Source organism: Molossus molossus, unplaced genomic scaffold (genome assembly GCF_014108415.1).
Source record: "Molossus molossus isolate mMolMol1 unplaced genomic scaffold, mMolMol1.p scaffold_m16_p_4, whole genome shotgun sequence".
Lineage (NCBI taxonomy): Eukaryota > Metazoa > Chordata > Mammalia > Chiroptera > Molossidae > Molossus > Molossus molossus.
This window is the reverse complement of record NW_023425377.1, coordinates 108,475,661-108,491,752: the sequence shown is the minus strand read 5'-3', so window position 1 is coordinate 108,491,752 and position 16,092 is coordinate 108,475,661. Positions and strand designations below refer to the sequence as shown.

Here is a 16,092-nt window from a genome sequence, read left to right as displayed (position 1 = left end):
GGGAGAGAGAGAGAGAGAAACATCCATGTGAGAGAGACACATCGATTAGTTGCCTCCCATACAACCCCAACCAGGGCCAGGGACCCAACTGCAACCGAGGTACATGCCCTTGACCAGAATCGAACCTGCGACTCTGGTCTGTGGGCTGACGCTGTAACCGCTGAGCCAAACTGGCCAGGACAGATGATAACATTCTAAATGACAGGAGCTGGATCTTATACGCTGAACATTTTAGTGATATCAACATAGTTATTAGGAAACATTTTATATCCCATTTAATTTTTATGTATTTATTAAAAAACACTTTTCTTTTGGAAATCTCGTTTCTTTCTGTAGGTCACCTACTGTCTCTCAGGCACCTAACTAGGTTTGGTTTCTGATCCATATTCCTTCTTTCTAAACATTCAAAACTCCTCCAGGAATTGCAGAGAAATAGTCCCACCGTTTTCTCCTTCGAGCATTTCTCCTTGTTTCCCCAGCTTTTGTCAGCTTGGTTTTCGTGGAGTGTGCAGTGTTTCATTTCAGTCCGCTGTCTCTTTGTGGCAGCCGTACGGGATGGAGTGCAGTTGCATGTGAGTAGATGCCGATTGCGATCCCTTTGAATAACACTGGTGTTGCTGTGGGGTCATGACAGCTCTCCTGGGGCTTTTAAAGGGGGGCAGTGCCTAGGCTGTCGGTTTTTCTTTTTCTATGGTTAATCCTCACCCAAGGATATACATATATTTTCATTGCTTTTTAGAGAGAGTGGGGTAAAGAGAGTGAGAAGGAGAGACATCGAGAGACACATCAATTGATTGCCTCCTGCATGCAGGCTGGGGACTGAATCTGCAACCCAGGTGCGTGCCCTTGACCAGGGGGTAAACCTGCCACCCTTTGGTGCCCGGGCCGATGCCCACCCACTGAGCCACACTGGCTGGGCTCGGCTGACTGGTTCTAATCCAGGGTGGCGACCCTGTTCCACACGTACACTTGCCTTATCCGGGGTCGTGAAAGGTGGAGTTGAAATGTATGCGACCGCCGCTAGGGCCCTGGGAGCTCTGTGCACGGAAACACCATGAGCCCAGCCAGAAAGCAGGTGGCGGAGGAGAACCTCCGGCCGAGAAGGATTCGGAGGCAGCGTGTACATGCAGCCTTAGCCCCTGACGGAGAACGGCAGCGGCGTTGGGCTTCTGCTGGTGTTTACGGCCTGTGGGGATTACTCATTGCGGCCAGTCCGGCCGGAGCTGCTCCTCACCTGTACCCTCAATAAGGTGATAGGCGACTTCCTTACCGGTGAAGAATTGCTAGCGCAGCCTCCTGGGAGGACATTGCATCATAGGTCAAGGTATCTCACATGTTCCAACGTCATTTTCCCCCAATAAACCGGGTTCCTCTAAACAGATTTTCTTCAATTGTAAGTGAAGGGGCAGGTCCTTGACAAGTAATCCTTTTATGTTTCCTGCCCCCGGAGAAAATCTCTTTTAAGAAATATCAGGCCTTGCTCTTGGCCTTCCTCTGCAGATTCAAAGGGAAGGCAAGACCTCCTTTCTGCCGGCGCAGTCCGGCGTTCAGGGTGGCGCGCCTGGGATTGGTGGCCGAGGTGCTCTGGCAAGCCGGGAGGGCAGCTTAGGTTACCCTGAAATCAAGGTATCCCCAACACATCTGTGCCAGGGGGTGCCCGGAGCCACCGCTGTGGGCCGAGATTTCTGCCTGCCGGACCTGACGCCAGTAGCTTCAAGTCCCCTTTACAGCCGTGTGCACGCCCTCCCCGGACTGCGCACTCGCCACCAACCACGTGTTCTTGTCAGTGAGGGATAACTCGCCTCCTTTAAATCAGGCAGGCGGAGAGCTCTCCAGAGACAGCGACTTGGCATTTCTAATGACTGTTGCTTCCACGATTGCTGTTTAGGAAGTCGATTATTTTGCCGGGAAATATCCAGGTACCCCTTCCATTTAATTTGTAGCTTAGCACACCATAACGAGCCATGAACGATTCGTCTCAAGTTCAGGAAAATCATCAGAAGTATTTGTCGGCAGGTGTCTGTGAGAGTCGGCTCACACGTAGACAAGGTGGCAGTCATAGGCAGCCGTGTTCGCCTCTGTGTGTTCTCCCCCCCCCCCCCAGTGCAGGGAGGGCTCCGCCCGGCCCCACCCGCTTCCTGCTCCCACCCTCGTCGGGCCAGGGCGGTCAGGTCACCCTATCCGTTGACGGCTTAAATCTTCACCTCTTTTATTATGATTAGCGTTTGAAGAGAAAATAGGGAATTAATATTTTTAAGTTTCTTTGTTTTTTGCACTTCTGCTTCATTACTAAAGTGACTAAAATGAACACATGTTGCTTTTGTAACAAGGGGAGGAAAGCTGTGCGGATCCAAAAGGAGATCAGGAGAGGGTGGTACTTCACCCAAAGGGATGGCTTGCCCACGCTGGGAATTTCCAGCGTCTTTCCGGCCAGTGAGGAGATCCTGTCCCAGCGAGGTGAACACCTTGCTCTGCGCGCCTGCACGAGGGTCACGGTCTGGTGGGTCACACGGACCGAGATCTGCTAGGCACTGTGAAGAATGATTGGGAAGCCAGCTCCCTCGCCCAAACCTCAGAGGCAAAGTCCCCGGGGGGTTTCGACAGTTTGAGGTCTACGATAGCTCAGATAGCTCACGTGCAAGGGAGGCCGGGGCCAGACCCGCAGGAGAAGCATTCCGCCTTGCTGCGAGCCTGCGGCAGCCTGTGCGTTCCGCTCAGCGGGGAGCTCTTCTCTGGACTTCCTGTTGGGGACCGGGCCTGGGGGGGAGGTTTGGCCTCAGCAGTGGACGGTGGTTAGCGGCTGCGGAGAAGGCTCCGTTCCGTAGTTACCCTCTTGCGTGCCTCAGGATCAGAGGCCATGGAGTTTAATTACTGGTGGCCACCAGATTCTGTTTCAGCTGCTTTGTGAGTGATACTGCATTTTAATCCTCACATCAACCCGGTGAGGTGCATACACTTTTATTTTTATTTTTATTTTTTTAAATTTTTTGTTTTTTTATCCTCACCCGAGGACATTTTTCCATTTTTTGTTCAGATAGAGCGGGAGGGAGAGAGAGAGAAACATCGACGTGAAGGGACACATCGAGTGGCTGCTACCCGCACAACCAACCAGGGCTGGGGACAAACTGCAACCGAGGTACGTGCCCTTAGCGGGAACCGAACCCGGGTCTCTCTGGACCGCAGGCCGACGCTCCAACCGCTGAGCCAAACCGGCCAGGGCACACTTTTATTTTTAAAGAGCGGGAAACCGAGGGGCAAAGAAGGTAGAAAGTGCTCCAAGCCGCAGGACTTGTGAGGGACAGAGGTGGAGTTTGGTGTCTCTGTCCCAGGGAGCATAACTCCCTTGTTTTACTGTAGGGATTGAAGTGGTTGCATATGGGAACTTTGTTCAAATGACAGGTTCCCCCCAGTTTGGAGACCCAGGGAGGTGACTCTGGCTGTCAGCTGGCCATTGCCCTGGTTTTGAAGAGGGTGCATGCCCCCCTGCATTGTCACGTGGCCGTGGTTAGTTACCTCTGGGGAGTCCACACTCAGTCTGGTGGCTGCACACTCATCACCAGCACCTCTGGCTGAGATGTGGGGATGAGGGCGTCTCCCCCGCGACAGAGCCGAGACTTCGGAATGTGGTATTTGGCATCGGAGCAACATCCATCATCTTCTGTGAGTAGCGAGATACGCCGTTGTCTCCCTCCCACTTCAGTAAGCTCCCGAAGCTCATCACGGCCCACGTACGTGGCCCTGGACCACAGATGTCTGTTCACCTTCATTTGGGGCACAACTCCTGTCCTGTGTATTTCCTTGAATCTGCTCTCCAGGTATAGAAATGATGCCATATCGGCTGCCTTGCACATTCACATCTTTTTAAAAAATTTTTATATTAAGTACTCACCTGACGGCATGCTGAGAGAGAGAGAGAGAGAGAGAGAGAGAGAGAGAGAGAGAAAGGGGGGGGAGGGAGGTGAGAGAGAAACATTGATCGTTTGCCTCCCATATGTGCCCTGACCCGGGATGGAACCAGCAAGGTTTTGGTGCGAAGGCGACCCTCAGTCAGCTGACCCGCTCTGGCCGGGCAGGCTCACATCTTCCGTGCACGTCCCTGTGTCTTGCTGGGGTATTTTTGGTGTTTTTATTGTGTGCTTGGCGCTTCGCTGGGGCCTCATTCACGTCTTCCTTTGCTGTGCTGTAACTACAGGGTCTGAAATTCAGAGATCTTGTATTCCAGCCAGAATGTTCATTAGAGCCCCATAATGAAAAGTCGGCTTTCCAAACTAAAGAGAAATCTCTGAATTTCAGAGTAGCTTTTCTTCTGCTTGAGACTCGAAAATTGTCTTCTCATTAGTCTCGTTTTGTTTTCCTTTTCAGCTCCACTGGTATTTGTGGTTCTTGGTCATTCGCTGGGCAAGGATGGGCTGCGTCCGGCTCAGCACTGAAGTGCGGCGGGGCCCTCGGAGCGCTCTGCGAGTTGGAAGGCAGTCTGGCCCGGAAAAGCACCGACTGGAGTTAGGCAGGCCTGGCTTTGCAGCCTCCTTGTGCTTCTCAAAACCTTGCGGGCCTTCTGTAAATTATTTAAGCAGACAAGGCTTAGCAAGATTTTCTGCAAAAGGGGAATCACAGCCTCCGCCCCCTGGGTTGCTGTGAGGTTTCAAGGAACCACACGTCATAAAACCCAATCCCTGCTCTCCTGGGAGCTCTGGGCAGCCACCTGCCTGGACTCCCTTCCCTCTGAGAACCTAGCTCGACGTTCTTAGTTTAACTTACCCCAGCTTCCTGCTTCACCAGGTATCTCATCTGCTCACTAGTGGCTCAGGGAAATAGCCTCTCTAGGCCTGCGGGAGCCTTAGACGTTGGCCTGGAACTGTGTTTCCACAAGTTGCTGTAGCTGTTCCTGGGGCTCAGCCCGGGCTCCTCTCCTGGGGTCTGTGTGTCAGGATCTACTTTGTAGAAGCCGCGGAGAATAGGACCTTTGCATATTGCAGGGCCAAGGCCTGGGGTTCCCCTGGGACCCCGCCATTGCTGCATATTCTGAGCAGTAGGGTGGCTCACCTGTCACAGCTGGTAACCCATCGGACAGTTTGGTGAGAAGCGGGAAGACTTTTTAGCTGAGCGATGGCTGGACCCGTTCAGCCGGCAGCCCGTTTTGCGGGTTCGGCCCTCGGGTGGGCCGCCCTCTTTCCACGTGACAGCGGGGCTGTTGAAGCTCCCGTCATTCTGCGGCGGGACCACAGCAAGCCCTGGGCCTGGTTCCTCGGAGGTGCTCCGGAAGGAAGACAGGTGGCATTCCGGAGGCGCCCTGAGGGAAAGATTGGTCGGGTGTGATGCTAAGGCAGTTCTTTCATGCAAAACCCAAGAAAGTGCTCACCCCAGGAGCGGCCTTTGTAAGGTACCAGCGGGCTGGAGGGTGCTGTCCTCTCATTAAGGAGGGAAACCGCCCAGGACCTGAGCATCCCACAGGGTGAGGACTGATGTCCAGTGTTCAGCGGGGCGGGTCCTCCTGGGAGAGGCTCCGTCCTGTCTGTTCCGCTTATTTCCCGTGGTGCCCTCTCTCCCCGCCCACCCGCCTCCTGCGCAAGACCTTGTGTCAGGGTGAGCTCACTGTTGCGTGCACGTGCCGGCTTGCTCTACCAGCTGTCTCCCTGCTGCAGGGCGGGGATGGTGCACGAGGGGGGGGAGCTCTGCCGAAGGGAAGCCTGGGTGGTGCAGGTGGCTCCAGGCACGCAGGGGCCACAAAACCCTCGGAGATGGAGGAGGGGGAGCCGGGGCCCCGCAAGCCCAGGGCTGTCTGCTGCCGTCTTCATTCCCTCTCCCCCACTCTCCACCACCCATGGGTTCCCACTCGGCCCATCTGACCCAGGGGTCAGTGAACTGTGGCCACTGCTGCCTGCTTCCATCACTAAAGTGTTGCTGGAACACAGCCACCCCGTTATTTGCGTTTTGGCTGTGGCTGCTTTTTAGCTGCAGAGATGGCAGAGCTGAGTGTTCCTGAGACCTGCCCTGAGTGCGAATCCTGCAGTACTCACCGCCCCGTTCTTCACCGCGGTCTCGCCCAGAACAGGACGGATCTAGTTCTCTTAGAGGTCCTTTTCAGGAAGTGTGCTTAATTGCCAGTTTTTTGGATGATCAGCACAAGTGGCTTTTAAAAGTGACCCTCGGGAATACTTTCTTGTTGTTGAACCAACCAAAAGCTTTTCCTGTTTGTGATCGTCATTTCGAGAGGCCTTTAGGGTTTCAGTGCTTATAAGGTTTATTTGGGGTCGGTCTTTTATACAACCTGTTGTTTACAGTAGAGACTGTATTTTGAAATAGTGTCAGAGTCACAGAAAAGTTACGAAGGTCGAGTGAAAGAACTCCGTGGACCCGCCCCCGCTTGCCCTGCGGTTAGCGTCTCACAGGGCACCATGGAAGGTTCTTCTTTTCAATGTTTTTATTGATTTTAGAGAGGGAAGGAGAGGGAGAGAGAGCTGGGAACGTCAACGAGAGAAACATCGATGAGAGAAACATCGATCGGCTGCCTCCTGCACGCCCCCGACTGGGGATCTAGCCTGCAGCCCAGACATGTGCCCTGACTGGGAAATAATCGAACTAGCGACCTCTTGGTGCATGAGACGATGCTCAGTCCACCGAGCCACACCAGCTGGGCCGAACTTTAGTTTAAAATACAAAATTCATCTCGGCCCAATACTGTTAACTTACAGGCTTTATTTAAATGACACTGGTTTTTCACGTATGTCTCCTTCTTGTTCCGGGATCCAATCTGGAATCCCACTGCATTGCATTTAGCAACTTAAAAAAAAAAGTGGCGATGGGAGAAGACTTGACGTGGGGTGGTGAACACACAGTAAAAGCAAATGGTGGCATCCACTGCAGTGTCCCCTTCGGCACAGATTAGCTGCTGTCTTTTGGTGAAGAATGACTTGTAAGTCCTGCTCACCTTTCTCGGCCTCCGTGTCCTCACACACCATGGAAGGTGGTGTAGCGGGGACACGTGGATCAGCGTGTGAGTCCTGCCCAGCGGGAGCCTGGGTGTAGAGAGGCCATGGTGATATAGCTGATGGCAGCATCAGCTCAGCGCAGACGCTGCCTCCTCCAGGAAGCCTTCCCGGCTTCCATGCAGTACATGCTTCTTCTGTTCTCCTGAGGGCTGCTGGGCAACTCTGTACACGCCGCGCGGCACATTGCAGGATGGTGATCAGTGGTGTTCTCCACCCACTTGACTGGGTGCTCATGGAGAGGAGATATAGTCCCCTGGGAGTCCCCAGGGCCCAGCAGGGGGCCTGCCAGGTAGTTCTCAGACCATGAATGATGAGCAGGCGTCTGTTGGCATGAAGGCCACCTTGCCCAGCACCGCGGGTTATGGTGACTCTCTCATCGGGGCTGTTGGCCTCTCTCCGCTGCTGCCTCTCTGTCGGTGCATCAGGAACCGACTGGCTGTGGAATTCTCCCTCTCGGGCACTTATGGGGTAACTGGCACTTACTGCAGCAGAGATTCCCCACAATGTACAGATCTGCAATATTTCCTTCTGTCTTTATTAACGTTTTCAAACACTTTTGCCCAGGACAGCTGTTCTCGACGTCGGCTGTGCGTTTCTCAGGCTGGAATGAAAGATCATTTCACTAATGTGTTAGCTTCTGCTCGGAGACCTTGCAAATGAGGTTTTAAAATCTCTCATTCCAGCACAGGCTTCTGATTTGATTCTGACATCATATGACCGTCATCAGCGATCTTGCTATTCGGGGGATTTAATCACTTCCTGTGAGCAGTCATTTCTTTTCTTGACTTGTATTCTCCCTCGTCCGCACCCATGGCCTTTTAAATTGCGCTCAGTGCCCAGGGAGCCTGGAATCCGGGGCTCGTTTGGCTAGCGCCCTGCCCAGAGCCTGGCCGCCTGCGCCCAGCAGGCAACGTTTGTGAAGTGGGAGCTCACTGGTGACTCTGCAGCTGTTGTCGAATTTTAAAAGTTAAGACCCTCCCCCTCCCCGCGCCCTTTCTGAAATGTCTGCTTTTCTGCTGCCCAGAAGTTTTTAATATGCATGGAGCGTCCAGTCTGGTATTGGAGAAGATCGGGTCACCGTTTGAATCAGAAGCAGCATCTAGTGCTGATTTGTGACCTTTTAGAGACGTAAGCTCTGCCAAGTGCACACACGCCGCTCCTGTTTGAATTTCGTGTGCTCCAGGACCTGTGCCTCCCACCACAACAGCTGTCGGGCCGTCCAGAAATCCAGACCTTCTCTCCACAGCAAGAGGGTTGATGCTTTTTTATAGAGGAGAGTTCCGCCCTCTCTTTCACTGGTGCATGCTCCCTTCCCTGCTGCTCCCCACCCCTCCGCCTGCCGGCCCGTGCACAGGGCAGACTTCTCTGTTGCCTTAGGAATAGCCAGGTGGACTTGCCATGTAAATAGTTTCAAGGCTGAGTTTCTGAGCTACTGTTCGAATCCTTTGTGTGTGTCCAGTGAGACCCTCTCGTCCATTTGCCCCTGTGTTTACGGAGGAAACACGTCTCCTTAAAGGAGTGGGGTGGTGTTGCCTCCCCGCACGGACCTGGAGAGGTGTCTTTTCAGGAGAAGATTCTGTTTACTGTGTGAATTTGGGAAGATAGCAATCAGACAGGCATTACCATTTCTCTTGCATTTGTTGTTGTTTCGGTGAACGTGGTTTCTGAGCATTTAGGGAAGGGCGACTTCTGTCTCCCTTCCTGCAGAGCACCGCTTGGCTCCGGAAGCGCGTGGCACTCAGGCACCTCTTTGTCGTCAGCAACTCGCCATCAAATAGACGGGGTTTGCGGTCCCACCAGCCTTGCTCATCAAAAACCCTCAGTTCAAGCGGCAGCAGGAAGAAGGAAGTAGATTTTTTAGGTTGAAATCTGGGAAGTGCTCGGAGGGGACACCCCACACGCTCCCTGCGTTCTGGCAGGTCAGGGCCTCTGGATGCTGCTGTCGCTCATCATCCTACATCTTGAACCCAAAGACTTTCTTCACTAGGATTCCCTTCGGAACCACACAGTCCAAAAACTGAGTGTCTCCTCAGTTCTCCCAAGGGTGTTAGTGTCAAGAACTGTGAAGTTTGAAGTTTTACTCTGCTTGCAAGCTACCAGGTGTGCCTGGCATGGCTTCACGGATGCTGGCAGAGGACACGGGACTTCGGGTCAGGGCCGAGACTCCACTGACCACAGCAGCGGCTAGCCAGCGTGTGGCTTCAGTCCCAGTTCCCCTAGGGTGGTGCTCTGGGGCCAGGGAACACCTCCATGTGGGTGTGACAGGGGAGGAACCCAGAGTTTAGGGAACCCAACCTTCTGTGGTGGGCACTGAATCTGCCCTTGGCTCTCAGGAGTCACACTCCATCTTCCCAGGCGGTGTGCTCTACAAACACCGTGAACAGAAAGTCCCGAGCAAAGACCACCAGCGCCTCTCTTCAGCATACACAGAAACACGAGAGACCGTGGAGAAGTGTCTCCCCCCACACAGGTGGCTAGAGCATCTAGGCGTATGGGAGAGGTTCACTGAGTGCGCGTGCCTCAGCGCTGTGTTCTGTCCTGGGCCCAGCCGCGGACAGGTGCTGGACCTTTGCCCTGGGCCACCACTTCCAAAATGCCGAGTATTCCTCTCAAATCGGAGAAGAGAAAGAAAGATTGTGTCAGCATTCTCTTATAAAGTACTGTTTTCTTTACTGCTTCTGGAGAAAAAACATTCTATTTTACAGACTTAAAGTGTTAAAAAATTTTTGATACTTATTCACACACACACACAACCCTCCCAAATTCTGGAAGGCTGGAGATGGTTTATATACCGAAGCTCATGTTTATAATTGCTTGGCTTAATACATATGGACAGCTTGCTTTGGGGAGACACCAGTGAAATGTGCCTTCACGCAACCTCCACGGGCTGAGGGTAAGGATTGATTTTTAGGTCTTGAGTCTCTTTACTGAACCCGTTCCTGCTCATCCCATCCTTCCTGGTGGAAAAACCAAGCACCCCCTCTGGTCTGTTGCCCAGACTTGGTTTTGCTCCGGGGTCTCCTCTCCTGGGCTGTGCTTCACCCTCTCCTGTGAACCCCAGATTGCAGTCCATGTGGCTGCAAGGGACTCTGAACCCAGGGTGGAGTCGCTGAGTCCTCCGTCATACTGTGGGGAAAACACAGGAACTCAGACACAGAAATTTAAGTCGAAGGGGGAAGTCCGACAGGCTGTTGGTGAACTGGTTGGTGCTGGATCCCGTAAGACCTGTTTATGGAACGACAAGAAAAAACATCAAGGAAAACAAACAAACCAACAAACAACAAGGCTAGGGTGGAGAACTAACCGGACACGGGCTGATTCCCAGCCGCTTTGGGGCAGGTGGAGCAAGCCTCCCTAAGGGGGGGCCCTTACCATCTGCGTCTGCCATTCCGACAATTCTTTTACTTTCCCAAACTGGTATTTTCCCTTTAGAAAACAAACAAAAACACTTAAAAAAAAAAAAAAAAAGAAAGATGTGAGGATTAAGGAGGTAATAACCCTAAAATTTATGATCCGTATGTTTAAAGAGCCCATAAATATAGTGACACTGTTACTCTATCTTCGTGCGGTCGCTGTCCTCCCTCTGAGCAGAGGGATAGCCGTCATTTAATCGCGTGGCTGTCTGTGACGAGAAGGAGTTGGCAGGGGTGTGGTGAAACATCTCCCCCATCAACGCTGCCCCGCACCCTGAATCACCGCTGGGACACACAATGGCAATTGTTTGGCTAACAGCGGCCTTAAATCCCCCGCCAGCTCGCTCGTCCCTGACCCTCCCTTCCTGATTAGTGAGACACCATTTAAGGTTCATTTTCGGATGAAGAACGGAGTGACTCCTGCTGGGGCGACCCCGATCACGCGGGGATTTATGGGTCGCTCTGCTGTGTGTACGCAAGGTTTGATGACTTCCAAACGCATGGCTGCGCGGGGGGCCGTAAATAAGTCGTTCAAAGAAGGATGTTTCTGCGAGGCACTGCCCTCCCCTTTCCTGATGAAAGGGTAGGCGCCTTCTGCGCAGTAAATATCCATCGAGTCCGTGGTGTAATATTCCAGGTCCCTGATTTATAAAACCCAACTTCGGTCGTAGAACATCTGACCTGGTTGCTCGGATGTTGGTGGAAGACTTGGTGTGCCCAGCACTCTTCCTGGCCCATGGGGTCTACGAACAGAACTAAAGACTTGCTTTTGCCCCAAAGGCGAGAGAACTATCGGAAACCATCACAGAACCACTCGTGATGGGCCCTCGGGAGGTCTGGGCCTTTCAGAGGCCAAAGGAGACGGATGGGGCAGGCGGACCTGCCGCCGAGCTGAGCAAGGGCCGGACTGGAGCAGGCAGAGGAGGGGAGAGGCTGGCTGCTGGGGCTGGGGGCCCTGAAAGGCAGTGGGGGTCATCCTGATCCTGGGGGAGGCAGGCTGGGTAGACTGGGTCTGAGGGGGCTGCGGGTGGCTGATGGAGCTGGCAGAGCGGGCAGAGTGGGGTGGGGGAGCCAGGAAACCCCAGCGGTAGCAGACACGAAGCCGTGAGAATGGGGTAGCCTCCAGCTAATGATGAGAAGGTAGACAGAGGGACAGCCTGGGAGCCATTTGAAACAAGAACGGACAGAGCACGGTATTAGTCCTGCCGGAGAAGGGAGAGCCGAAGGTCGTGCCCAGGAGTCCAGGAGGACAGGGAGCACCTGCTCGTGGGAACGGATTAGCCGAACAGGGCGAGCTTAGTGGGGATCAGCACCCGGGCTGCAGCAGACTCTGAGCGCGCGTGGACAGTGTGATGGGGGGAACGGCGCCGTTGTGATGAGGGCCCAGACCACAGCCACACGCCTCCAGGGAGCGGCTGGAGAGGAATGTAATTCAGGCCAGCACGCTTACTGAACTCTCCTTTGGGGTGGAGAGGCCCCTCCGGAAGTCTCTTCACTGGCCTTTTCCAGTAATTGTTTTCTAAACTTGCAAATATTAGGGAATGTGTTCAGGTCACCTGAGAATTGTGTTATCAGTTGCTTTTTCCTTTAAACACTAGACTAGCCCTGTCTAGAGGGATCTTGATTCCTAGTGGCATTTTCTGCTGAGTTGCTGCACATATGTGACCAGATGAAAGAGCTCCAGACAGTCAGAGGCTGTTGGAGCTGTAGGTCACTGTCTGCCGCAGGTTCGTTTGACTTTCCCTTGTAAACAGAACACCTCGGAGCAGCCACTGCGGGCACTTAGATTCGGTGCCCTGATTAGTGAACTGATCTAATTAGTGAGCTGATTTGGGGCTAGTTGGACTCAGCCACACCTTCTCCTCTAACCTGGAGCCGTGCAATGAGGCGTCACTAGTTTGGGGTGAGGCTCGGGGCTTGAGGAGCATGCGGAGAGGACTCTGTCCTCTGGTCTTCCGGAAAGACAAGGGGACCGTCATCCCAGCTATTTAGGAGAGAGGTGTCAGCTATTGGGGTTCTGTGGCCTTTAGACTATTAAATCCTGTTCTTCACACTTCCACCCTTAGCTCAAGCCAGACCCGATCACCGATGGTCCAGTGGCTCAACCCGCAGTCCCCGACCACACCCGGCTGCAACCCAGCTCTCACACCCCCTTCACCCAGCGCGTCACCTTTCCCCTTCTGTCCTCCTGGCCCCGCCGTGGACAAGCCACCTGAGAGGTACGTGGTTGGGGAATGACGTGGAGTGTGGTGGCTGCGCAGGGAAGGGGCTCAGGAACCTGAGCAGGTGCTGTGTCCCCGGCTGGAAAGGCTCCGTCTGCCGGCCTCCCGGGCGCACTTACAGCCGTGTCTCAGGCAGGTAGGCTCTTAGGAGAACTCCACCCCAGGGGAGACCTGCTCGAACCCACTCTTCTTGGTGCTGATTGTGCATTTTCGAAGCGTCTCATTCATTTTGGAAGAATTTTTTATACGTAAATATAAAGCACAGGCTCTGTTTTATTTTATTTTATTTTATTTTTTTTATCCTCACCTGAGGACATTTTTCCATTTTTTGTTCAGGGAGGGAGAGAGAGAGAAACATCGATGTGAAAGGGACACATCGAGTGGCTGCCACCCGCACGACCAACCAGGGCCGGGGACAAACTGCAACCGCAGTACGTGCCCTTAGCGGGAACCGAACCCAGGTCTCTCGGGACCACAGGTCCACGCTCTAACCGCTGAGCCAAACCGGCCAGGGCGTCACAGGCTCTGTTTTAAAGGAAGGTAACTGGACACTGGGACCAGCAGGGACAAGCCCTTCCCGGAGGGCGGGGAAGCTGACTGTCCGTCCCAGCAGGTCAGCGTCCAGAGCACTGCCGGGCCCTCAGCAGGTGCGCGGCCTGTCACCTGCCACCCGGGCGCTCCTCCTGCCAGACGCCCCCGTGCTCAGGAACTGCACATGCCCGCGGTTCAAAGGGCGTCCCACCAGGCAGAGAGGAGGCGGGGGAGAAGGGGTCGGGAAGGCTGCTCAGACAGGCTCCCTAGGGGAGGGTTTGGGTTCGAAACCCACCCTTGACTCGGATCTCAAGGGCTGTGCTTTTGCTGGATGTTCACGTCCCCGATTCCTTTTGGAAGGAGCTGCCCCACCAGTGACGTAGAAATGATTTGGGGGCGGGTGAGGCTTCTCTCTGCCAGCGCCTCCACGTGGTAATCTGTCTCCTTCTCTCCCCAGCGTGGCCAGTCGGAAGGCTCGAGCGGTGTATCCCTGTGAGGCAGAACACAGCTCCGAACTGTCTTTCGAAATAGGAGCGATTTTCGAGGACGGTGAGTGCGCGCCGGAGTGTTGTGGCGGATGCAGTGTGTCTGCAGCCCGGGGGGTCTGGTTGGGGTGTTGTCAGGGGCACGTCCGTCCCTTGATGTTCTGCACAAGCGACAGTGGGCCCGTTGGGGTCCCAGGACCGGACGCCGGCGGCTGTGTCAGTGTCTGGCGGGCCACCTCTGCCTTCACCTTGGTCATCCTCCCACCCTGTCAACTCCCGGGGTCCTCGTCGGGGCGTCTTCCTCCTGACGCAGGGAAGCCAGCGCCTCTGAGTGAGGAACTGCTTCTCTCCCAGAAACCCAGCCGGGCTCCCAGATGCTCAGCCTCGCCAGATCAGTCACTGCAAGAGTGCTCTGTAGAAATACTGTAGTTCATCACTCCCTTCCGTTCTATGCTGTACGTGATTTTTGCTGATAATGTGTGAGCCTTCAGATGTGGGTATTGGCTTTGCACGTTGGAACAAGGGTGTACCTGTGTGTGTTCAGTGTTCACACACAGCACTCAGGAACCGAGCCCGGCTTACTGTTGCACAAATCCCCCCGGGGTTGCCTGGCTGCCCCCCACCCCCACCCGATTTCTTTCTTCTCCAGATGATGATGAAATTCATTGGTTGCTGTGGAAACAGTGATGGCGTGTGTGGGCGGAGCGGCCCAGAGGACTTCTGGGGACACAGAACCTTAGGTCCTGGGGCCGGAGTGGTCGCTCAGCCAGAGTTTGGGATGCATGACGGGGTGTCGTCTGTAAGGTGGCATTTGTGGGTGATCGTGTTTTTAGAACCAAGCCATCTTTTCTAGAAGAGATTTCTACGCATGTGTACTCTTGAGGGCCAGACACTCCTGACAGTGTCAGAAAACAGACACCACAATTCCACACACGACAGAACGATACTTTACGGAGACATTTATTCTTAGAGTAGAGGTCACGCGTCTCCCGCATCACGGATGTTCAGGCGGCTCTGCCCAGCGCCGATGGGGCCGCCCTGAACCCCGTCGTCGGAGGAGGGGCGGAGGGGTTTGCGCTGGGCGATCGACGTGTTGGGGCCTCCGAAGCCCCGTGCGCGGAGCGTCCGTGAGACGGTCCCCCCGGTACAGGTGTGCCCACCAGACGCCTTCCGCTGCCGGAACAGAGACACCGTGGGGATGGATCATGCAGATGGGCGTCGGGCCTCTGGGTTGGCCGGTTCCCTGCCCAGGGCCCCAGGATCTCCGCCTCCGCGGAGCGTCCTCAGCTGGGGGCGCACGGGCCTCTGGCTGGCGTGGCACGTGCAGACGAGCCGGCCTCAGCCCCAGGCCTGTGGCCCACTCACCCCCGCAGAAGGGGCCCCTTCCTGTGCTCCTTATTGTAACAGTGGGAGCTCTCCAGAGCCTCTCTGCCTTCCCTGCCCTCGCGTCCTGATGAGGTGAATGGGTCATTCTCATCTCGAACCCGTTCCTGGCCAGGCCTGAGACCCAGAACCACGCGGGCACAGGGACGTGAGGATGAGGGTCAGGTCCGCACTGAGACCCGTTCTGCCAGCAAGGAAGAGGGTGACAGGTGTCTGACACGGGACGCAGGGGGTTCTCCGCCTCCGCAGGCCTTCGGTGACTGAGGAGTCCTGAAAAAGGGTGCAGCTGTGTTTATGTGTGTCTACACACGCGCAGTACCTCAGTGTGTTTATGTGTGTCTACACACGCGCACAGTACCTCAGTGTGCTTATGTGTGTCTCTCTACACACACGCACAGTACCTCAGTGTGTTTATGTGTGTGTCTACACACGCGCACAGTACCTCAGTGTGTTTATGTGTGTCTACACACGCGCACAGTACCTCAGTGTGCTTATGTGTGTCTCTCTACACACATGCACAGTACCTCAGTGTGTTTATGTGTGTGTCTACACACGCGCACAGTACCTCAGTGTGTTTATGTGTGTCTCTCTACACACACGCACAGTACCTCAGTGTGTTTATGTGTGTGTCTACACACGCGCACAGTACCTCAGTGTGTTTATGTGTGTCTACACACGCGCAGTACCTCAGTGTGTTTATGTGTGTCTACACACGCGCGCAGTACCTCAGTGTGTTTATGTGTGTCTCTCTACACACACGCACAGTACCTCAGTGTGTTTATGTGTGTCTCTCTACACACACGCGCAGTACCTCAGTGTGTTTATGTGTGTCTCCACACGCGCAGTACCTCAGTGTGTTTATGTGTGTGTCTACACACACGCGCACAGTACCTCAGTGTGTTTATGTGTGTCTCTCTACACACACGCGCAGTACCTCAGTGTGTTTATGTGTGCCTCTCTACACACACGCACAGTACCTCAGTGTGTTTATGTGTGTCTCTCTACACACACGCGCAGTACCTCAGTGTGTTTATGTGTGTCTCTCTACACACACGCGCAGTACCTCAGT

General features: G+C 54.3%; 1 protein-coding gene across 1 annotated transcript in view; it reads left to right on the top strand.

The window, feature by feature from the left end:
• ARHGAP10 (Rho GTPase activating protein 10) overlaps window positions 1–16,092 on the top strand; it is a 280,473-nt gene that overhangs the window by 260,577 nt on the left and 3,804 nt on the right. The window contains exons 21-22 of the mRNA XM_036240821.1: window positions 12,469–12,621; window positions 13,613–13,704. Of these exons, the coding sequence (XP_036096714.1) occupies window positions 12,469–12,621; window positions 13,613–13,704 (245 nt within the window). The remainder of the gene's footprint in view (window positions 1–12,468; window positions 12,622–13,612; window positions 13,705–16,092) is intronic.